Source organism: Sceloporus undulatus, chromosome 1 (assembly GCF_019175285.1).
Source record: "Sceloporus undulatus isolate JIND9_A2432 ecotype Alabama chromosome 1, SceUnd_v1.1, whole genome shotgun sequence".
NCBI classification, from domain to species: Eukaryota; Metazoa; Chordata; class Lepidosauria; order Squamata; family Phrynosomatidae; genus Sceloporus; species Sceloporus undulatus.
The window spans coordinates 321,149,196-321,172,764 of record NC_056522.1 but is presented as its reverse complement, the minus strand read 5'-3'; the positions used below and the strand labels follow the sequence as shown (position 1 = coordinate 321,172,764).

General features: G+C 40.5%; 1 protein-coding gene across 1 annotated transcript in view; it reads left to right on the top strand.

Moving 5' to 3' along the window:
* Positions 1-23,569, top strand: part of SPINT1 (serine peptidase inhibitor, Kunitz type 1) — an 87,835-nt gene that overhangs the window by 17,885 nt on the left and 46,381 nt on the right. The window contains exon 3 of the mRNA XM_042460138.1: positions 21,397-21,551. Coding sequence (XP_042316072.1) covers positions 21,397-21,551 — 155 coding nt within the window. The remainder of the gene's footprint in view (positions 1-21,396; positions 21,552-23,569) is intronic.

The following is a 23,569-nucleotide window of genomic DNA, read 5'->3' as shown; positions in this document are numbered from 1 at the left end:
AAGTCAGGAGGTGGGGAACCCTATGGAGAATGTGAGGCTTGTTGAAACAGGGCAGGTGAGTGCATCATTTCCGTTGAGCAATGGAAAAGAGTGAGGCTGTGCAGGTGTCTTTCTAGGAGATGGGATTAACAAAGCCTCTGAGCAGTGAGATGACTTCACCTACTTGGCAAATACTTTAGTTTTTGTGTCACATTTCTTTTGTCATGACCTTTTAGAGACCTCTGCAGATATTCTCCTCTGGTGTATTATAGGGACTGGAAGAGACAAAGCCACAGTGTTTTTCTTGGAGTATGGAAATGTTTTTCATGGATCATCACTCCCATGAATTCCACAGCTGCATGTTTTGCATTAAGTGTCCCATTTCAGGAGAAAAAACTTTTGATAGCATTTGAAAACATTATGCCCCTAAATCATCCCTTCCTTTTAAAATATGATTTTTTACAGAAGACAAATCAATATTTGTGACCCAAAGTACATTAATCATCCATCCAATCTGAGGGCAAAACAAACTATAGTGGGCTCAGGACCCCCATGGATACCAAGATTCATGAATGCTTAAGTCCCATTATATACAGAGGGATATTAAATTGGATCCCTTATATAAAATGGCAAAATCAAGGTTTGCTTATTAGAATTTTTGTTATTGAATATTTTCAATGGAGGGCCAACTGTATGAAGTCAATTTCTTGAGTGCAGTTTTGATTTTAATTGTGGGAATGGGATTAATGTGCATGCTTGAAAGCTTAATTACCCTCAGGACTGTGTGTATGTGTGTGCGCGCGTGCGTGCGTGCACATTAGCTGCATTAAAGCTGAATAGGGGAAACGTGGCTGAGAAAAAAAATCACAACTTGGGGAAACAGCCCCCAAATAAATGAATTTAAGTGATATGATGTATAAACTAGGTCAGGAGGGGGAGAATGTGAGGCTTGTTTGAACAGGGCAGGTGAGTGCATGGGTGTAGAGAGTTCTTCCCTCTGCCTGTCATGGTCCTGAGGGGAAAATGCCTTTCCCTTGGGTTCTGCTTCTCTTGATTCAAATGGCTCTCTTGGGGAGGGATTTCTGTCAAGACTGTTGCTGTGTGTACTTAAAATTTGCTGATCATCCCTCCCCCACCTATTCTGAGGCTTCTTATGGTCTTCTTTATATACATAAATATGTGGTGTTGTTATTTTTTATATCCCACCTTTCCTCTGATGAGCTGAAAGTGATGCACATAATTATCTCTTCCACTTTATCTGGAAAAATGTGCACTTGGGCCAGCTCTACCATTAGCCAGGGTAAGGCATCTGCCTCTGTTGGCGAGCCCCATGGAATCAGAAAGCTGTGATACATTGTTGAAGGATAGAACAGTAGGTGCCATTTGCTCCCTTAGTCTTCCTTTGGATGGTGTGGATAGCACTCTCTGATACTGAGATCAGGGCATCTTTTATACATGGAAATGGAAGGCAGCTGTCATCTGGCCTTTTGCTTCTGACAGCAGAAATCTTTGACCAGCACTGCATATTGTAGTCATGCCGTGAACACTCTAACTAGTTTGAACAGTGGCGGAAGGACACACAGTGCATAGCGGAACAAGACAAAACTTCAAAGCAACTGAAAGGCAGTACAGGAAACAAAACACAATCAGTTGTCTCCTTGCTATGCAGCTAAACCTATGTCTGGGCTGGGCCACTTCGGACTGCAAGTGGGTGTGGTTGGGGGGGGGGAAAGAGGCTTGCATGACTAAATGTCCTTCTGTGTCAAAAATGAAGAATTCCCTGCACATAGAGAACTACATGCCAGGGAAAAGGCTAATTAGACCCTCTTACTCTGACACCTCGTTTCCTGTGTTTAACAGATTTATTATACAGTACGGAGAAATATTCCATTGTCCCTGGTTGAAGTCTAGAGTGACCCAGCTTGGGGTCAAACTATATATTGCATTAACTACACAATGTAGCACTCTCTGGCATGTTTTTATTTACTCTAAGGAAAGGGGGTTTGCTTCAGACTGTATCAGGATAATTGGGCATGGGATGGCAGATTTAATCCATCAGAAATTCAGCACACACATGCATGTGGCAGTTACAGGGCTGGAAGATGAAACATTAATTGTTGCCAGACAGGGAGACCATTTTCCTGGGAACTAAATGAAAGATGGAGTTGGTTGGATCAAGAACTTGAAATAAGCATAGACTCATATAAATAGCCATAAATAAATAAATAAATAAATAAGAGGAAATGGATCACCAAAATAACTTCAATTGTATTTAAAATTACTGTAATGTTAAACATTACCTTAATTTTAAATAGAAATAAACAACTTACCTAGGGAGCAAGGAAGGCTGTGACCAATAGTTAAAACCTGCTCTCCAGGTTTTAACTACTGATGGGCAGCTAAAAGGTCCTTATTATCACTTTCTATGGTTTGTCTATAAATATAAGCTAAATTGGGCTTAGGCTGGAATGCCTTTCAAATAGAGGGTATTTTCAAGCAAAAGACTGTACTCGGCCAAGTCCTCACAAGTGAGATCTTGTCTTGGTAAAACAAGGCACTTTGTATATATGCTACAGAATTACAAGGTGGCAGAGCTGCTCAAAAATATCTACTTGTCCTGTTTCCATGTTTATTTTTATTATTTATATATTGGATTCATACTCCACCTTTACTCCTAGAAAAAAAATCCAAGGCATCTTGAAACTCATCTTGTTTGTTTCATCCCTGCAAGTGCATCAAATTATTTTATGTTAGAAATTATAGGAAATATATAGAGGAGAGCAAGCATGATAATAGTGGTTTGAGCAGTGGACTCCAGGAGACTGGCGCTTACATCCCTGCTTGGCCATGGAAAATGAGTGACGTCAAATGTTCTCAGCTCAGAGCAAGGCAGGGGCAAACCCTATCTGAGTAAATTTTGCCAAGAAAACATCATCATAGGTTCCCCTTAGGGTAGACAAGTTGCACATGATTTGAAGGCACAGAGCAGCAGCAACCAGAGAAACATTGCAGTGGAGATGTCACTATTCCTACGGTACAATTTAGCAGATTAGTGCTATAGATTTTGTAGAAAGGATGCAAGTGAACTAGTTCAGACAGGAACTTCCAGCCTTCTATTAAGTATGCTGGCTAGGACTGATAGGAGATGCAGTTCAGCAACATCTGGAGGCCACACTTTATTCACATACTCCTGCAGAAGGAGTGAAGATCAATTTAATGCATACTTTGTGCAATGCATGCACTGTGCAGTATGTCCCTGCCTCTTGCCACTGGGGACCAAAAGGCAATAAGGCTGTAAATTACTGGTAGGAATCAGGTAGCTAGCAGGCCACATTCAGGGCCCATGTATGTTGGCAGCTACCAATCTCAAAATTCAGGCCTGCCCACTCACCCAAACAAACAAACAAAAAACCATTGATCCTGGGAGCCTTGTGGCAGTACAGTTGTCATTTAAAACAGGTTGCACCCCTGTATGTTGTTCTAGCTAAAGGAATTTCCCCCAAACCAGAGGTGAACATGAATTAGGTAAACATTTCTGATAGGAGATTTTGTTAGCAAAGAGATGGTGCTAACCCCTGAAGGGTTCTAGGGTCTAGGAAATTGCCCCCTCCAATCCACCAGAGTTGCTTATCCTCTCTCTAAATCTAAATCTTATATATCAGTTTATTGGGTTCTCCTATTCCTTACAATCCCAGAAATAAAGGTATTGGTGGAGGGCATAGGTGACTGTGAAAGACCAAACTAAAACAAGTGTCAAGGTTGTGTTCGTGAGGAAGAGAATGGCAGTCCTCCTGATGTTCTTGTGCTCCTAGTAGAGAGAGAATTGGGGCAGGGCTAAAAATGGGATCAGAAGAGCCAGTATGATGTAATGATGTGACTATTGTACTGTAATAGGACTCTGAGAATCCAGGGTTTCAAACCTTACTCAGCCATGGAAACCCCTGGTTAGCTTGGACAGTCAACTCTCTCACCCTAAAAGGAAGGCAATGGCAAATTGCCTTAGAATAAATCTTGCCAGGAAAATCCTATGATAGGCTTAACATAAGTTAGAGTCAGCTGGAATACACACAATAACAACAACAATCAGAAATGAATAGATATGTAGAAAATAACATTTCCTTCATCCTCATTTCCCAGTCAATAATATGGGGACAATGTTAACTCCCAGTTCTGATGTTAACAAAATGACTGTGAAGGAATTCTAGTGTACTTGAAAAATAATTATTAATAATGGGCACCTGCGGGTGTGTGTTGGGAGAGTGGGGAAACCTACCTGGTATCTCTGGGCTAGTAAAACATTAAGCATGTAGGACTAGGGTTGTGGTGGTGATGATGATGATGATGTTGGTAATAGCAAAGGATGGACCCATAGTGTCACATGTTAAAGGGATGGGCACCTCAGTTGCATTAGTCCACTTCACTTCCCTTTTCACCATCCTGTAGGCCAAATGCCTCAACTGGTAGGTCCAGTGTGATTTCTCAGAGCCCTGCCCAGTTCTGATGGCAACCTTCTACCTACTTCATAAAGTGGTGTTGACCAATCAGGTCACAAAACATTGCGACATCCCATGTATGTGTTGACTTTTGCAGTCAAATATACACACCACTCAAGTTGTGATATAAATTACGATTCTCTTAATGTTGTAGTTCTCTGTTCCAGGTACAGAAGCTCAATGTACACCTGGAGTTGTTCAGTTTGCAAGAATTCTCTGTTAATTTCCATAGCTAGAAAAAAGTGGTGAATCTCCTTCAGCCTAAGGGAGAAATTTACTATCAAAGAAATTCTTGGGGGTTACATTCCAACAGTTAATGGGGTCAAAGGCAAAAGGGTGAGACCCAAAATATGAGCATATTTTAAAGTACGGCTCTTATTGGTAGTACCTAAATCTTAGACTTTTCAGTCTTTTAGAATGAAGAAAACTAAAAAGCAGCTGGTGTGCCTCCAAGGGTCTGGATGTAGCCTCTGGGCTTGCATTTTCCCAACCATTGCTTAGAAGAAGGTTTGTGTGTGCCTGAGTACCACATAGGCAGATTTCCCTCACCGAAATAACTTTCCCCCTTTTATGTTCCCCCAAATTTGGGTATAACTAGTTAGAAATAAACATATTCAGGGATATCGATGTTGCCCATTCAGCAAAATCCAACAAAATCCACATAAAAGCAATACTTTTATGAGCCAGCCAAAATGCACAAAATAGATAATGCAAGATTTTGATGCTCCACTGGCTTATTCATCAGGCTAAATATGTTTTTAAAAATGTTGACGGCACAGAACAACAAATAAACTTTTCCTTTTTCCAGTAACATACAACCATGAGTATAACATGAGGGAAACCATTGCTCCTCTTTGTAGTATAACTCCAGTGTATTTTTAATACACTTTTACTTTTATCAAATGAACAGCATTAACTTTTGCAACCTTTAAGGCAGACCACTAAAATATTTTATTTCAAAAGAGGAACAAAGAAAACCAGAAGCAATTGTTGGTCTTTGAGCAGCTGGGTTCTCCGAAGCAGAAAGGACTGTATTTTAAAGGCAATCGTTTAAATATAATTTTCTGATTAAAAAAAATCTGTGTATCATTCTTGAGTCTTGTTGGAGCACAGATGTACTGGTCTCAGCATACTATTATGCCACTTATTAACCCTGTGGGTAGGTGTGCATTTACTTTGCATGTTGTCTTAAGCCAGAGATGGGTAAAGTGAGGCCAATGATTTATTTTTGTGGGTCCTCCATGGTATCTCATGCCCCTCCCTTCCCACCATTGGCTCCCCATTGCAATTCTCCATGTCTAGAGCCCTGTAGGAAAAGGAATTTTGCAACAAAACAGGGTGCAAACTCGACGTGGACTTTATCAACCACCACCCACAACATTTTCAATACTTGTGTGGCCTGCATTGGATGTTGAAAGATTGCCCTCCAAAACCCTAAAGTTGCCCATCTTTGTCTTAAGTTGCTTAGTTGTTTTGTACAACAGGCTAGAAAGCATGTAGCTTTCAGATATATATATATATATATATTTAGAAAGGGCTAAGAAAACCTTTTGTTAGGTTTGCTTAGGGTTGTCATAAGCTGAAATAACTTGAAGTCACCCAACAGTAACAAAACTAAGAGTGATCTTTTCATTTTCATTTGAGAAATGGGAAAGCAGAGAGTTCCTTTTAAAGAAAATCCAACTGTTATTGTAACAAACCGATGGAAGAACCAATTATTTCTTAAAGTAACTTTCCAAATTCTATATCTGTTCTCCCCACCCTTCAGCTGTCCTGCTGGCAAAAGCCCTGTGATGATTCTCTAGATGAGCTCACAGTACTCTGAGATAATAATAATAATAATAATAATAATAATAATAATAATAATAATAATCTTTATTTTTACCCCACCTCTCTGTCAAAAGACAATGAAGAAAATATAGTTCAAATGTATGAAAATAAAGTAGATACACTTTAAGAAGATGATAGATATCCATATATGTAAAGTTGGAGAGAAATGGAACTCTTATTTTCTTAGTTGTATCAATGCTCTTCAAGGCTTATATGTTTGTTGTGGCTACTACAAACTGTATTTCTGTGAGAATGACACTTTTCACCATAATCTCTTTCCTTGAGTTGACTGCCATGCTGAGGAGTTATCAATTCTCTAGCTAGTTTAAGAGTGGACAGCATTCCTACCCAACAGAGCTGTTGGGACTGCAAACCCATCAGGCCTAACCAGTATAGCAAATGGAGAGGAAGTATGGAATTTACATTTCAGCAGCATATGGAGGGCTACAATTTGCCCATCTCTGTCCTAACTCTTTAGAAGCAACAGTGTACTGTGTTTCTCCTATTGTTTTCTCTGCAAAATGGGAATATTGCTACATGGAAGGGCAGGTCACATAAAATTTTTACCAGCAGCACTGTGCCCTGCTATTTCCACTATGACTTCATGGGTTTATTCTAGGTCTAGGCAAACCAGTTCTGTGGCATCAAAACAATAACATCCTTGAACGTCTGCCTGTTTTTAGAAATGCACCTTCTAATATTGTGAAATACTTGGAAGCACAATCCACAGTTTTAGTTTATGCCATACATTTTATGGATTGGCAAAAAAAAAAAAAAAAAAATCCTAGTTAGAATGTTAGACTGGGACTTGGGAGACTTGGGTTCTAGTTCTTACTGAGTGACCTTGAACAGTCTGTGTTTGCCCCATTTTATATGATTATTGAGAGAATAAAAATGTGGATCAGGAAGACCTTCAGTTCATTGGAAGGAACTCAGGATGTAAATATAACTAATAAAGAATGTTGCTGTGTGCCTTTAAGTGTTTGCCTCTTATGATGACCCTCAGTCGAACCTGTTGTGTTTTTTTCTGAGGCTGAAAGTGTGTGACTTGCCCAAGGTCACCCAGTGAGTTTCCATGGCTGAGTGGGGAATTGAACCCTGATCTCCAGAGTCATAGTCCAGCGCTCAAAACCACTGCAGAACACTGGCTCTCAACTAATAAATAATATAAATAAGCAAGGACTGAGGACTTTTGAAGTCTGATTCTAAGCACCTGTACATGAAAATAAGTTCTACTAAAATGAATTGGGGATTTTCTTGGAAGCATATGTCTTAGCATTGCAGTGTTGGTGGTGTTTTGTAATTCTCTGCTCTAGACATCATAATCAAAAACATTCTAAGGAAAGTTGTTGTGTGCTACAAATAGAGAACTTGAAACTTAGATGGTGTGTGATTCATCCAGGGTTAACGTGTGGCTTTTAATCTGGGTTTCCCAGCTCCAGATACAGAACTTGAAGTCATACACTTTTCGGATGAACCCAGGCTTGAAACTTAGGCAGAACCCTTCTCTGTGTTGGTCTCATAGTTCCATCCCCAGGTTCCCATCACTCACCTTTGCCCTAGTACTCAGTCCTCAAGGTGACCACTGTAGGAACCAATGGCTGTGTTGATCAGTGGGTTCAGTATGGTAAAACATGGTCAGTTCTCCCTTTCACTTCTTAAATGTAAACGGTCAGACACAGTTGTAGAGAATAAAACCTGGCAATATTTATTATATAACAAATGTTAAACATGAATGCCCCAAACACTTTCCACATTCCCAGCTCCCAAAACCCTATTCAGATATTCACCCTTTCTCTGACACACCTTAACTACACTAAAACTCTTTTCTAGAGAAACCTCTAATTTATTTTCTAACCTCTTCTGTAGACTCGCCTTCACATCATCCCTGTGCTGTGATTTGTTGGCTTTAACCAGGTTTGCTCATATTTTCTCTTCACACCTTGTATGCAGCAAATGGTAAATTGTAGCATATTTGAGAATTTTTCAAGATGGTCGTAAAGACAATATCCCCAAGAGTTTTAAATTTACAAACAAATATAGGTAATTCTGAATTTGACATTAAGGCCTCTTCTTTGCCCCTCCCTCCACCCCACTCCTACCTTCTGTTGCTGGAGTCATAGGTTTGAGTTGCTTGGTTTATTGTTTCATCTGTTCTTTAGTCATCGCTGACTAATCTGAGTCCATCTGATTTTAATGGGTCTGCTCTGACTCAGTTTGCGTCCAGCCCACAATCTTTTTAACTACAGCTACTGCATGGTCGTTCAAAATTTCCAAGCAGACTGACGTGAAAGTAAAAGTATTCTTGCCACACAAGTGCCTAAAGCAGGGGTGGGAAGATTGGCTGTGGGCCCTATATGGACCCCACCCTTCCTTATTTTTTTTTTTTTTTTTTTTTTTTGGCATCTCAGTTCTTGTGTGGCCATCCCCTGGATTATAACTCATTCATTTGATGCAATTGATCTAGGAGTTACCTGACAAGAGTCCAAAATCCAAAATGTTCCAAAAAGGAAAACTTTTTATGGGTGACTGAGATGGTGACACTTTTGCTTTCTGATGGTTTGGTATACACAAGCTTGGTTTCATGCACAAAATTATTAAAATACTGTACTGCATTTTGCAGGCTGTCTACTTAAGGTGTCTATGAAACATAGCTCAATTAAAATTATGTAGATTCTTCTCCAGTGACTTGCTAAAACTTTCTGAAACCTGGGAATCTAAACCTAACCTGATGGTCCATCATATGAGATAGTTTGAGAAGACTTGTTCTAGATTAGTAGTCCCCAAACCTATTTGGCTACTGCCCCCTTTCCTCTTTGGTGACAACCCTAGTGCCCCCCCTCCCAAACCTATTTATTGATAATAGGGCTAATGTTTCTGCAGGAGCAACTTGGGTAGTGATGTCTACCTCAGCCACACCCGGCTTGCAACTACTACTTCCTCTGCACAAAGCTTCTCAAGAGCAAATACAGCAGTAGCAGTGGTCCGGGCCTGCTCCTCTCTCTCGCCCATGCTGATCTTACAGTAAAAGGCAGGGCTGCTGACCAAGCAGCCTGGTTGAGTAGCAGCTGAGAGGCCTCTTGCCTGTATCAGCCTTTACTGCTGATAAGGGTGACGGGCTTCTAGGTTGCTGCTCCTAAGGTGACCATGTTTAAAAGGAGAAGCTTCTTCTCAGCAAGGAAGGACTCTTGGGGCAAGAAAGGTGAAGGACTCTTTTGAAGAATCAATCCTGAATACTGTTCGCCCTCCTTCCCCTTATATGTGCCTTCGTCACACAGCTTCAAGTCAACCTCCCACCACACAAACATTGTTTCTTCTGCTACTTCTTGGCCCATCCAACAAAAGAAAGCAGGAACAACTGCGCAACTCCAACCTGCCAGCCAAGCCCTGTCAAAGATCAGATGTACCCAGCTTGCTGGGGGGGGGGGCAATTAGCTTACAGTTGTAAGCCATCTAGAGACTGCTTAGTGCAGTATGAAGCAATATATAAATGAAGTTGCTATTCCTATTGCTATTGCAAATGTGAAAAGTCTTTTCTGCTGCCACTTCTCTCCTGTCACCAAGTGCTCTAACTCCTCATTGCCACTAGGCTTATCCTGGTTTCTCGTAGGACAATCACGGTTTTTTTAACCGTGCTGCCTGTCCCGTCCCGGGTGGAAGCCAGTCCCGGCTCCCGGCTCCCCCCTCCTCCTCTGTGGCAGCAGCATGCAGCAAGGCCTAGCTGCCTTGCTAGGCCTTACTGGGCCCAAGGAGGGGCTGGGGCGGGGCCTCCATTGCTGGTGGCAAGGCTTCCTGCGGCAGTGGAGCCGCACAGGGCCTGAGCCAGCCAGCTGGGCCCTCTGGAGGCCGCCATGGAGGAGGTGGGGGAGCCGCACGGGGCCTTGCCGGCTGGCTAGTCCCCAAAAAGGCCACTGCCGCACCAACAGAATTCTCTGGTGGCGGGGGAGCCATGTGGGGCCTAGCTGGCTGGCTAGGTCCCAGAGAAGACATTTGCCGCGGCAACGGCCTTCTCCAGAAGTGCGGGAGCTGGGCGAGGCCTAGACCCCAGAGAAGGCTACTGCCATGGCAACAGCCTTCTCTGGTGGCGAGGGAGCTGGGTGGGGACTAGCTGGCCGGCAAGGCCCCAAAAAAGGAGGTTGCCATGGCAAGGCCTCCTCCGGCGACAGTGGAGCTGCGCAGGGCTGCTGCAGCAGCAACTACTTGGCAGCATGAGCTTTCCTAGTCTAAAGTCCGCTTCCTCAGATGCATCAGTCTCACAGGAATGATCTCGATATCTTTGAATTCTACTGTTGTGTGCTTTTTTAAAAATAATGTTTTCAGGTTCTAGTTGATTGTGTCCTTCATTTTTCTTGAATGTCCTACATTTTCCAGACAAATTTTGTCTTACATTTTGCCCTACATTTTTGTACTTTTGTCCGGGTTTGGTGGTAGCACATTATGGCAACCCGAATTGCCACCATAGTCTGAAAGGTTCCCCTTGTCTTTCTTGTGTGCCAATACATTGACTGAAGGACTTCCTGCTTCCCCTCACTGCTCCCCTGGATCTTCGCACCATCTCCAGAGAGCAGTACTTTGGGAATCATTACTGTAGAGCACTATGGCTATTTTGCCCTAGCTGTGGGGGACTGTGGAGAAATAGATTAGAAATGTTAAGATGTTCAACGTAAGAGTTCTCACAGCCACAAGTTGTTCTATATTTAAAAGCTACTTTTAGCAGTTCTCATTTATATCAGGAGTAGATCTTGACCCCTTCAAGTTAAGGTCCCTGTGAAATACTTCAGATTACAACAGGGACTGCTCACAGCAATATATTCCCCACCTAACTTCAACTACAATTATGAAAAGTACTGCTCACTTCAGAGCAAAAAGGGAAAGGGCGTGGAAATGAAATCATTATCCCTGCTTGTCAGAAAGTCCCTGGCTTCAATCTTGTGAACCCTAGCTCTGCTGTACTATCTATTTATTTTTATTTATTTCATTTTTATGTTGCCTTTCTCCCAGAAAGGGACCCAAGGTGGATCACAAATAAAAACTTTAAAAAAAGACGCTTTACAACAAAAATACAGTACAGTACTACCATTTATGGGTAGGTGTGAGCATACTGTTTCAAAAGGTGTGCATGCATGCATTCATGCATGCATGCATTTGATTGTTCAGAGTTTATTTTTGAAATTGATCACAACATGGATGGTTTAAGTTAAAGTAGTCTTGTTCCTTTACCAGAATTGTTGTGAGAGAGTTAAAATCTGTCATCTTCACAATAGCCTAATCCATTTTAAGGTCATTTGGCAATGAGCTTGGCAGATTTACTGTGGAAATTGCAGTTCTGTTTCCCTGAAAGTGTGGGAAGCCAAGCCTGAGAGAACACAAAAGAAGCACAAGCCCTGTGCTGGGAGAGACTCTGAGCAATATCTTGTAGCTCAAAGTATTAGAAGTGCTGAAGAAGTAACCATGGGAATGATTTGATGAAGTTGAACTTTGGTCCGAGTTTATGGCATGCAAGTGCTTTGAGTCAAAGTGTAGAGTTCATACATAAAGGATAACTTGTGTTTTGATTTGCCATGGGTACTTCATCCAGAATTGTATGATGCACTTTGATACTAGTATAGACCTTGTTACCCACTCCTGTATAACCGTGTTCAGTGAATACATGTTGAATGAGAAGGCTTAGGTTTTACTAGTTGCATCTCCAATTAAAAGTTATTGATGTGAGACCATTGCTAGAGACCTTAGAGCAGCATGGAGGAACCAGTGTCTTACTGAATTTATACCTTGCCTTTCTCCTGGGTTGGGACCCAAAGCATGCCATGAGATATTGTTGAACTGCAACTCCCAGCTTCCTTTGCTACAGATGTTGACCATGCTAGCTAATAGTGAGGGGATTTGGAGTCCAACAATATCTGATGGAGCACATGTTCTTCATTCCTACCTTGAGGATTGCTGCCAGTCAGAAATAAACAAATGCTGGACAAGAGGTGTAATATGATTCTATAGAAGACTGTTTCATAGCTTCTCATTTTCCATGGAGTTTAGTTTTTGTATGGTTAGGCTACAGACGTTAACTTGGATGCCCACCCCCTTCCCCAAAGCTAGGGCTCGTTCAACAAACAGATTATTTTCAACTTTGTAAAATTAAATTTGCAGTGTATTTTGGACACTAGCGGGTTTAAAAGTACAGTTGGCCCTTCTTATACACGGATTTCTTATACACAGATTCAAGCATTCACAGTTTGAAAATGTTCAAAAAAAGTATAAATTTCAAATATCAAACCTTGATTTTCCATTTTTATAAGGGACACCATTTTGCTATGTCATTATATGTAATGAGACTTGAGCATCCATGGATTTTGTTATCCACGGGGATCTTGGAACCAAACCCCAGCGTATAACAAGGGTCCGCTGTAGTGCTATTTCATGGACCAGCAACCTTTCTTTTTGCAAGTACTGTAATACATTTCTTCATATATAACATAGGTGTGTCCCTTTTGTTCTTTTAATTTCCCTGTTGCAAATGAACATTTTTGAAGGAACAAAGGTTAATGCTGTGTTTTTTAAATGTTCTTTTTTTCTGCAAAGGTGAACTTGGTGCACTCAGCTTCAGTACTGGCCAGCATGAATTTAGTTCTGTAAAAGCTGAGCCAGTTCTAGAAGTGAATCTGCCTTCTGTTTGTTTTTCTTCAACATGTCTTGAATGAAATTTGTTGTCTGAAACAAACAGGTAAGCTCAGTTTTGGCAAATTCCAGGAATGATTTGCCATCTACATTGAGAGGTTTTGCTCAGATGGCTTGACACTCCACAGGTTTACTTTCTGAACTGAAGTAGAACCTGTATCAAAATGCTGCAGTATTCAGTTGCTCGCAATGTAGGTTCCTGACCACTTTTCCCTCTATGCTCCCCCCATCGATCTGGGTTCCATGGCCACTGAACATGCTTAGTTTTTCTTGAGTTGATCTCAGTTTATATGAGTAAATTACTAGTTCACAATCCTTGGAGAGAAACTGAGATACAACAAGAACACTGTAATAATAATAGCAACCACCACCACCACCTAACTAAAATGCCAGTCATCAAAGCATCCATGGGCAACACACATGACTGTAGTGTGAGTTCAAGGTAATGTATCACATCAAGGTATGAATAATGGTGCCTTTCTTGTTTTTTTGATAGAGCTTGCTGCTGCAAATATATTTACATTTATTTGGAAGTGCAGTATTCCTTTGTGTTTTTTTAAACCATTCTTAGCAATTCGTGGATGAGTGTGCTTTTCTGTGAAATACCATATATACTCGACCATCTTTGGCTGGCTGTACCTCTCCCAGAAATTGGCTTAGATCTTTTATTAAAAAGCTGTGATTTATAGTGAACAGGTCAATTTCTTACCACTTCTGTAGCACTTGGCATATTAGGCAGATGGTTTTGTTTCCACAGGTGAATGGCTGGGACTGAGGTTACCTGTGGCATTTCATCTCCTCAGAGTGAAGCTTTGGGCTTTATTTTAGCCAGGGGTAGGCAACCTTTTTGAGCCGGGGGCCAGGTTGCTGTCCCTCAGACAACTGGGGGCCGAAGCCAAAAAATAAATAATTAAATATTTTTTTTAAACATTAAATAAATAAATAAACCGGGACAAATGTAGGACAAAATTTTCAAATGGTGGACACTTTTTTTAAAAAAGTGGAGGACATGTGAAAACGTTTACTGATTTTTAAAAATTTTTTAATATATATGCATGTTTCTGAGGCTTCTATAGACAATTGCCCCTGCGCACAAGAGGCCAAAGGCCCCGGCGGCAATCGGCGGCAGGACTGGGCTGGGGCCGGTCCCAAGGCCTCACCGGGCTGCATCCGGCCCGCGGGCCGCAGGTTGCCTACCCCTGATTTTAGCCATGGTGAACATAGTTACACTAGTATAAAAAGCAGGAAGGGAGAGGGGATAAAAATGTGATAGCACCTTTAAGACTAGTTTTTATTTTAGCATGAGCTTTCATGGATATAAACTCATTTTTTTCAGATGCTGTACACTGATATAAAGTCCTCACATATAAAGCATATTTTTATATTGGAGGGAGCAGGATAGAATGTAATGAAATCCAGAAAGATGCAATTTTCAAAGGGTTGGGCAAGATGATATAGGTCTTTCCAGACCCTTACAGTAGTCAGTTAGTGGTGGTGTGTGAATGTAGTAAATCTGGTTATCAAAAGTCAGTCTCCCTACATTGAAAACTTTTTCTGAGATTATTCCTTTTGTTATATGGGCAGTAACGAGGACTCTTATATTAATATATGTATTGTGCCATGAAGCCATTGTCTTTGTTTATACACTGCTAACAATGGATGCAAGCTACAGCAAAAGAGATTCCACCTCAACATTAGGAAGAACTTCCTGACAGTAAGAGCTGTCCAACAGTGGAACACTCCCTTGGCGAGTGGTAGAGTCTCCTTCCTTGGAGGTCTTTAAACAGAGGCTGAATGGCCATCTGTCAGGGATGCTTTGATTTGGATTTCCTGCATGGCAGGGGGTTGGACTGGATGGCCCTTGTGGTCTCTTCCAACTCTATTATTCTATTATTCTATGATTGAAAATTGTGAATATAATTAAACTCAGCTGTTTCTCTTTCTGGTCTTGGTTACACCAAATATGTAGGACACACAATTTTCCTGGGTCCACTAACCTAGCTTGCTCCCTTGGGTGTGGCAGAATATGTTGTCCTTCTGCCCAGGTAAGAAGTAAGTTTCAGCTGCCAGTCCAGTCATATTCTGTTGATAGACTGTGGAGGGGATGCAGTTTTGTCTTTCATCTCAGGCAGCAAAACATTTTGGGCTAACCTTGGAGGTTTCTGTTAATGTTCTCGGGTTCCTCAGACAGAAGGTCTGACACTGTACTGCTACAGTGGAAAGGCTGAAGCACAATGGGGTATGACAAACACCACTGGCAGGAGTAGAGCTTAATAGCATAGTTGGTATGAAAACAGTCCTACTACTACTATAGCCAGCCAGTTGGGCAGGTGGCTGGTAGAGAATGGGTGTGACTCAGTGGCGCATATTTTGCATGCAGGAGGTATCAATTTACTGTTGTGAATGTGAGAGAGCTTGGCCTGAGACCACTGACTGGCAGCAGCCCAACAGGGAAAACTATATGGTTCTGGGATTAAGCTAGGAAAAGTTATGTTTCTGGGTGTAAAACTCCCAGAATTCCTCAGTCAGCATAGTTGATAGTCCTTAACAAGTAACTTTTCTGAATAAGAAAGTACTCTGTACAAAATAAGTGTGATCTGTGACTGATGTTGCTGTATCCCCTTGCATAAAATGAAAGAGGGGAATTCTAATGTGATCATGGTAGAAGGGAGCTTTGCCTGCAGTCCATATAAACATTCTCTACAGCCCCACTGACTTTGCATAGAACAGGGGAAATAACAACTTTCATGAGGAAATAATGTCTGATCCTGATACATGAACAGTCTGAGCCATGATAGGAGGCAGCTTATGTTAAATCTTTGTGACGTGAGAACATCCTGTTGCTACAATGAAACCGATCATAAGAGTTTCGGTAGAGAAGGGGTGACATAAAACACCCACCGGGAGTTATTTGTTTCCAAAGTGATTCTTCCTTACAGTGTTATCAGGGAGCTGATTTGAAAATAGCAATGACATACTTTTAGTTTGCTACACTGATGTTGCAATGTGCATCCATGGTGCCTGTTATTTGTGCTGCTGGCTGCATGTGTTTTTTAGTCAGACAGGTGGCCTGTTGCATTCTTTCCTTGATAGTTAGTCAGGATAGCCAATCTCCAAATGTCAGCTTAGATAAAGGTGATGGTCAGGAGTGCCTATTATAAGCTTTGGCTGATACAGCAACTGTGCCCCTCCCTAAAATCGTAGGAACTAAAGATGATAGTACACTTGCTGGTAAGGCTGGATTTCCGCAATAAGCTATACATTGGGCTACCTTTGTACCAAGTCCAGAAACCTCATCTGGTTCAGAATATGGTAGCCAGATTGCTTACAGGTACATACAGAAGTGATCACGTAGGTCCAAAGGAAAAGAGAGTGCCTGTGAGTGTTTGGGGGGACTAATAAAAACTTTTGAGTGTGTCTTGAATATTTTGGACAATAATATACCATGTTGGTTGACATTGACATTTTTTTTATTGGCCTTAATTATCTGCCCATTTTAATTGCTGAAACTCAGGTAACATAGCAAATACATTGGTTTACTGTCTTATATAAAGGCAGTCCAGTTAATGTCACTGGAAACTTCCTGGTATATTTCATTTTGACGTCAAACTGTAAGTTGTCCTGTTTATGCTGTCTGCAAAGGTTTTGTGCTGCTGCCTATTAGTACCCCTTCTCTATCTCAGATGAACAGCACTTGCTGCTCAGAAATACATTGGAACACCTTTAAAAAAATAATAATCCAATTTTAACATGTGCTAATAGATTCTCACCTGTACTAAAATTGAGCATTGAACAAAAGGACTACAGTTGAACTTTTAGGTATAAAAGACAACCGAACAAGGGCTTGTTTATGCAACCAGTAAATAATACTTGGAGCCAGTGTGGTATAGTGATTTGAGCATTAGACTGTAACTCTGGAGATTGGGGTTTTGTTCCTTGCTCTGCAGTGGAAATCCACTCAGTGAACTTGGGCAAGTCACATTATTCCAGCCCCAGAAAAATCTGTGATTGGGTCACCATAAGTCAAACATTACTTGAAGGCACACAAGAAGATAATACTTCTTCCAAGCCACACCATGCTTGTTCCAGACTTTACCACTGCAGATGGTTTCACTGAAAAATGATTCCTTGCAAGTACTCTTACTCCTCCTCCACCTGTCCTTTGTGAGCATAGCAGCTTGTGCAAAATTTGCCCCTCACCTGCATCTTGAAATGTTATTGTTCAAGTTAAATACTTGCTTTTTCCAAATAAATATAAAGATTTTTAATTTCGCAATCGAGCTAGGAACAATGGTATCATTAGGATTGGTGTCACCTGGTGCGGTGACTCATGGTGTCATTCCCATTGACCTCCTACCATACCAAATCATACACAATCCTTAGTAAAAAAAAAATTGTTGTACTAATGTTACTCCTAAATTGTAATTCCTATATATCACTGAATGTAATGGCAATAGTTGTGACATAAACAAATAGAAAAATTAAATTCAGTTTCATATGGTTAAAGTGAAAAAAATTGTAAATTTTGTGATGTTTTTAAAGATTCTTTTTAAAAAACAAAAATTTGAAATGTTTCCTTTCTCCTCCCAGTGAGCTTCATCCCCATTCACACCATCTGTCCTGAGCTCCAGTATTTTAAAAGGATACAGGTGAAAGCCACAGCCAGTTTCTGCCAAAAGGCAGGTGTTTGGGAAACAGTGGTGTCACCCCCCCCCCACACACACACACTTAGGTTGTTACCTGGTGTGACCCACGCCCCCGCCCCCAAGTGACACTCCTGGCTAAGAATCAGGCAACATGGCACTTTCAGAATAAACGAAGAGGCAGTAGTGAAACAGTTACAAAACTCATTACTGTAGGTTTCAGTCTGACAAATTAAACTGTTTCAAGTTTTGCAGTATATTTGAAGGATACCTTAGCAATTCTGTGATGCCTATCATAGTTGTTATTTTTGTTTAATTATTTTACGTATATTCTACCTTTCTTTCAATATGGTACTCAAGGTGGTTCATAATTGAAGTTAAAACAAAATACAGTTAGAGCAATGAGACAGTACAAAAGGGTGGTGGGTGGAAACAATCTTGTAAAAAACATTAATTTTAAAAAGTTTTAAAAGGTGATTAAATATAATAATAATAATAATAATAATAATAATAATAATAATAATAATAATATACAAGTGCAACTCAGCCCAGTTAAAAGAAATTGTGCAACAGATAGTTAACAGTCAAAAACATGGATAAGCAGAAAGGTATGACATTTGCGTAAAACTTTTAGTTTTAATGCCTCTTCCTTAAATGGTTTGCCATTTCCTCAAAACTTACATTTCATGCCACAAAGTAGCAGTCAGTATGACACAATGTCATTGGAGTATAGTTGCTAACACAGCTAACAGTGCTTGGAAAGTTTTGTTGTTGTTGTTCAATTCACATTACTCATTATAATGTTTAAGCCAGGGTTCTGAAAGAGATTGTGAGTTAAAAAACAAAGAAAACTTTTTTTGCGAAATAGATATAATAATTTTTATGCAGTGGCATCCTGAGACCTGAAAATTATTTCAAGGGTTCCTTCAAAGTAAAAAGGTTGAAAAAGACTTGAAATAACACTGTTCCTACTAGTCTGCCAGAGTGAAACATGTAATGGTTGCAGAGAAGAGGGAAAATTTAACAGGTATTGCTTATCATGCAATTAATTAACAAGCAACACTTTCTGAAATTCCCTCTTCTACACAACTGTTAAGGTACAGGAGCCCTCGCCGGCTTTCACTCTGGCAACTGTAATTCTCATTGGTTTGCTTTTGAAATGTGAATATCCTGTTCCTTGTTGCCCCTGCAAGATAGCTCACCTCATGATGATGACGACAACAACAACAACATAATAATAGTTTGTTTCTTACTACTGCTTATAACATTATTTCAAGTTTTGACTAGTAACTACAGGTGTGAATAATGTTCCAGAAGGAAACTAATGGGCATACAAAATAATAAAGGATGGATACTGGGGTGGGAAATTATTTTTCACCCCCAAAGGCCAAGTTCCAATCTCAGGAATCTCAAGGAGCCAATTCGTGGGTGAAAGTCATGGAGGTGAAAGCAGTTCAAAGTGCAGGGAGCCAAGGGATGTTTTTATCAATTTGAATAGTTCTCCACCAATCCACAAAGCACAGCACAATTCTTACTGTGTTCTATGCAACAACTTTCCTAGGCTTTTCAATGTGCTCAGATCTCAGAAGATGGAGCTTGCAGGCTGGATGAAACACTGTCATGGTCTATCTAGGTTTCTCATCTGTAATATATACAGCCTCTATTGTTTCTGTCTGATGAAATGATGTAGTCTCCCTCACTCCAACAAGGAATAAGAAAGTTCAAGAGTGTAAGGAGTGCTTTTGAGATCTGTAGGATTATCCACAAGACTTGGGAACTTTCCAGTGGCCATGCCTAGTTCTGAAACTTTAGGCCTGGGCATCTTGGTGTGTCAATGGTTGTTCAGAACCCCATCCATATACATTTTAAGCATCAGTTGATCCTTATTCTAAAAATTGAGTTGGGCTGCAATTCTATGCATCCTTCTTTGAGTGTAATCTCTTCTTGGACATGATAAAGGTTTGATCACAAATAAATTTGCTTAGAATTTATTTATAAAATGCCAGGCTTGGTGCTGTTTAAATAAATGTTGAAAATTTCATGTCTGCAGTCTTGTAGTAAGCTGCCTTGGATTTTGTACCTATACCAGGAAGAAGGCAGGATATAAAATGAATGAACAAACAAATGAAAGGAAGGAAAGATGGAAAGGGGAGGGGAAGAGAAAATAAAACAAGCAGGCTCAGGTGGTGATTGTTTATAGTTATATAAGCTTTCAAATGCTAAGCTGGAATGGACACCTTGGTAGCATCGAGGAAGGGAGGGGAATAGTTGGAATCATGGTCCCCAAAAGTAACATTTTGAAGCTGAAGCTCTGCTGAAGCTCCAAGCAGCAGCTTGGCTGTGTTCAGTAACCGAGCTGCTATTTCATTTGCAGCAACCTCCCTCTACCTTCTCAAAGTGCAGAAATTCCCAGCACTGAAGAGTTATACACTATTATGTACAATATATACTCAACTATAAGTCAACCTTATGTATAAGCAAGTGTTGGTATGATGTTCCATGCAAGTTGTTAGAGAGCTGCTGATCTGAGACTCATGTCTTCCCTTGTCCTAGAATAACAGTTTTAAATTACTTTGAATTAGAGAGGTAAAGAACACTTGCAATTTTAGTTATTCTCTGTAAGAAAGGCTATCTCAACACCTCAACTTGCTCTGTTAAGAAAATAGTTATCTGCTGTGATACTCTGTGGTGAAAAACCAGGGGTGGATTTTTGTATGGGAAGCCTACAAGCTCAAATTCAGGTGCATCTGTTCTTTAGGTTGAAGTATGAGCCCTTCACTCTGGCACACACTGAGCTGCTGTCTTGCACTGATGGGATTTCAGAGTACTAGTAAAAACCAAGTAGCAAAATGTCATAGACCTAGCAAGCATAAATTCGCAGAATCAGAAGGTGTCCACAAGGGTCATCTAGTCCAGCCTCCTGCCATGCTTGAATACACAAACTAAAGCACCCTTGAAAGATGCTCATCCAACTTTTTGTTTGAAGACCTCCAAAAATGGAGAGTGCACCACTTTCCATAGTAGTCTGTTTCACTGTCAAACAGCTCTTACAGTAATGAAGTTCTTCTTAACGCTTCAGTGGAAACTCTTTTCTTGTAATAGGAATCCATTGGTTTGTGTTCTAGGATCTGGGGCAACAGCTGAGAGTCTTACTTCCTCTAGTCTGAAAAACACCTTTCTTCTAGTAAAAGTGTACAAATAGTAAACTTTTAATCCCCTCACTTCATCTTAGGTCATGAAGGCCCAAATAATATTTTCAGATTGTGGTCACTGCTAAAATAAAACTAAAATTACAGTCCAAGCCCTTAAATTATTTCTTGTATAATCCAGAAAACTTGTGGAGAAAGCATCTGATCCTGCAACACCCTCTTTTTGCCTAAATAGCAAAGCTGGTAGAACTGCATGTTTCCAATTCTCTTTCTTTCATTTCTTCTCTTCCCTCATAGAACTGCTTTACTAATGCAGTTGCTGAGATTCAGTCAAAATTGAATTGAAAGATGTATTGCTTGTCCATAAACCATCCCCATTAAATGAAAATAAACTTAGAAGGTAGTATGCCTTATCTCTGGGCATCCATTTTGCACATGGGACAGTGTAACTATTGCTTCTTATTTATTTTTTATTTGGTTGTTCTTTCTGTTCATAATTGGATCTATTATTTCATATTCTAGTTTATTTTAAAGTTGTTTTAATGATTATTTCCTGCTGTGGACACTATACACAGAGAAATTGGACAAACATGAAAATAATATATGTTTTTTGTGCAATTTTTTCTCCAGCGGACGATCATCCACCTGTAGCCCGTGCTGGGATGGACATGAAGGTGCAGCCTAATGAACCTGTGACACTGAGGGGTACTGAAAGTTTTGATGACAATGGAATTGTGAAATATGAATGGACACTTCTCTCTGGAGATGCTTCAGTGGTAATGGAGGTTAGACAGGAGATTTTTTAAAGCATAGTTCTCGTATGTAGTATGTCTAAGAGATGAACAAGCCTTTTGCCCAAACCTATACCCGCTTCACTCTTTCCTTCACATGAACCATGATCAAATCAAGAGCTGTAATCTCTTTTGTCTGAACCAGTTTTGTGGGAACTGTCATTTTCTCCCCCCCCCTTTTTTTTTTACTGAACATGACATACAAAATATATAGAAACATAAAACATACAGAACAAATAAAACATATAAAACATACTTACATTACAATACATATAAATTGCCCAAGAATATATAACCTTTATACCTCTGTTTTGTGAACATGGTTGAGCTGTTTAAACGGGTATACGATATTTGTCTTTCTGTCGTCATCTGTTATTTTTATGTTCTTATGCGGCATGTCCATTGTTCCATTAGGATTGTTAATACTTTGTTTCCAGCCATAGGATGAATAGGGGATGCATATGAATATTATTCTATCCTGCCCCCCCCCTTTCCTTCCTTTTCTCTTTTTCCTTTTCCTTCTCTCTTTCCTCCCTTTTCCCCTTTCCCTCTTCCCTCAGGAACTGTCGTTTTCTGAAACATTTATTCTTCTCTGTCAGAGAGCTCTGGTGCCACAATAAACTACAATTCCCAAGATTCCCTAGCACTGAACCAGGCCAGTTAAAGTGGTCTCAAACTGGATTATTTCTACAGTGTGCTTTGGACTTATAGTCAACATCCATTTCTGCTAAGTCATATACTTTTAACATCAGGTCTTCTCACAAAAGGATTGTTGGATCTTTCCATCTTTGTGCATATATCATTCTAGCTGCTGTTATCCTATATTGCAATATTTTCCTGTGCCACTTCTCAAGAAGAACTTCTAAAAGTCAGAGTAAGACTAATTCAGGGTCTGTCCATTCTGGATTTCCTACCTTTAATGGAGTTGTCTGAGGGCTGGACATTATTCTCCAAATAGTTTCAGCACCTTGGACAGATTCTTTACTCTTCAGATTAAAACCATGAATGGATTTACTGCCCCTTTGACATGGATGCCATCAGCCATCACTGGCTCAGATTGAGCACTAAACAAATTCCTGGGCTTAGAATGTGCTCAGGAGCACCTATTTTACAATTCAGAATGTATTTCCTTCACACTTCCCTGTCTTGCAATGGAGGGCCTCATTGTTCTAGTAAGATGATTTGAAAATCTAGGAAGCCTGAAGTATCCAAAAGACAACTTAAGTTAATCACTTTTTTAAAAGATTGGGTCAACTACCTTTCTGTATGCCTGTTTTTAAAATATATATTTTATTAAAGAAATTTTCAAACTCAGTAACAGGGTGTTTTTTTTTTAAAGGATGGTACAATTGATAAGCACTGTAATTGCAAGCATAGTTATTTCAATACATCAGAGTGACCTTCCCAGGAATATATTAAGTGGATACTGGATTTATTTCAGGTGGATGTGGTTCCACATTCACAATGCCTTTCAGAAGATCCTTTGGTGTTGTGGTGATTTGGGACTATGTATTTTCCAAATACTCTGTAAAGGAGCCAGAGCCCATCTGAATTTGGAAGCTAAGCAGGGTCAGCCCTGATTAATACTTGGAGTGGAGATTTTCAATGAATACTAGGTGCTGTAGGCTATATTTCAGAAGTAGCAACTGACAAAACCACCTCTGGGTAGTCCTTGCCTAAGAACACCCTGTGAAATTCATGGGGTTGCCATAAGTTGACAAGCAACATGAAGGCGCATGCGCGCGCGCACACACACACACGCATACTTACTTTCCTATCTCTATAGCTCCATGTTGGAGAACCCATGGCATGCATGCTGTTTGTGGCATATGAAGCCATCTGTCAGGGGACGCAGTGGCCACAGGAAGGAGGGGCGGGGAGGCATGCACATGGCCAGCCCAGCTTGTTGCTGCAGTCCAGTTCTCCCACAGAAAAGTGAGCCACAACAAAGAGGGGCAGTGCACGGCCCTTCTGGGTGGAAGCCCCAGCCCTTCTGACCAGAAGCTCGGTCC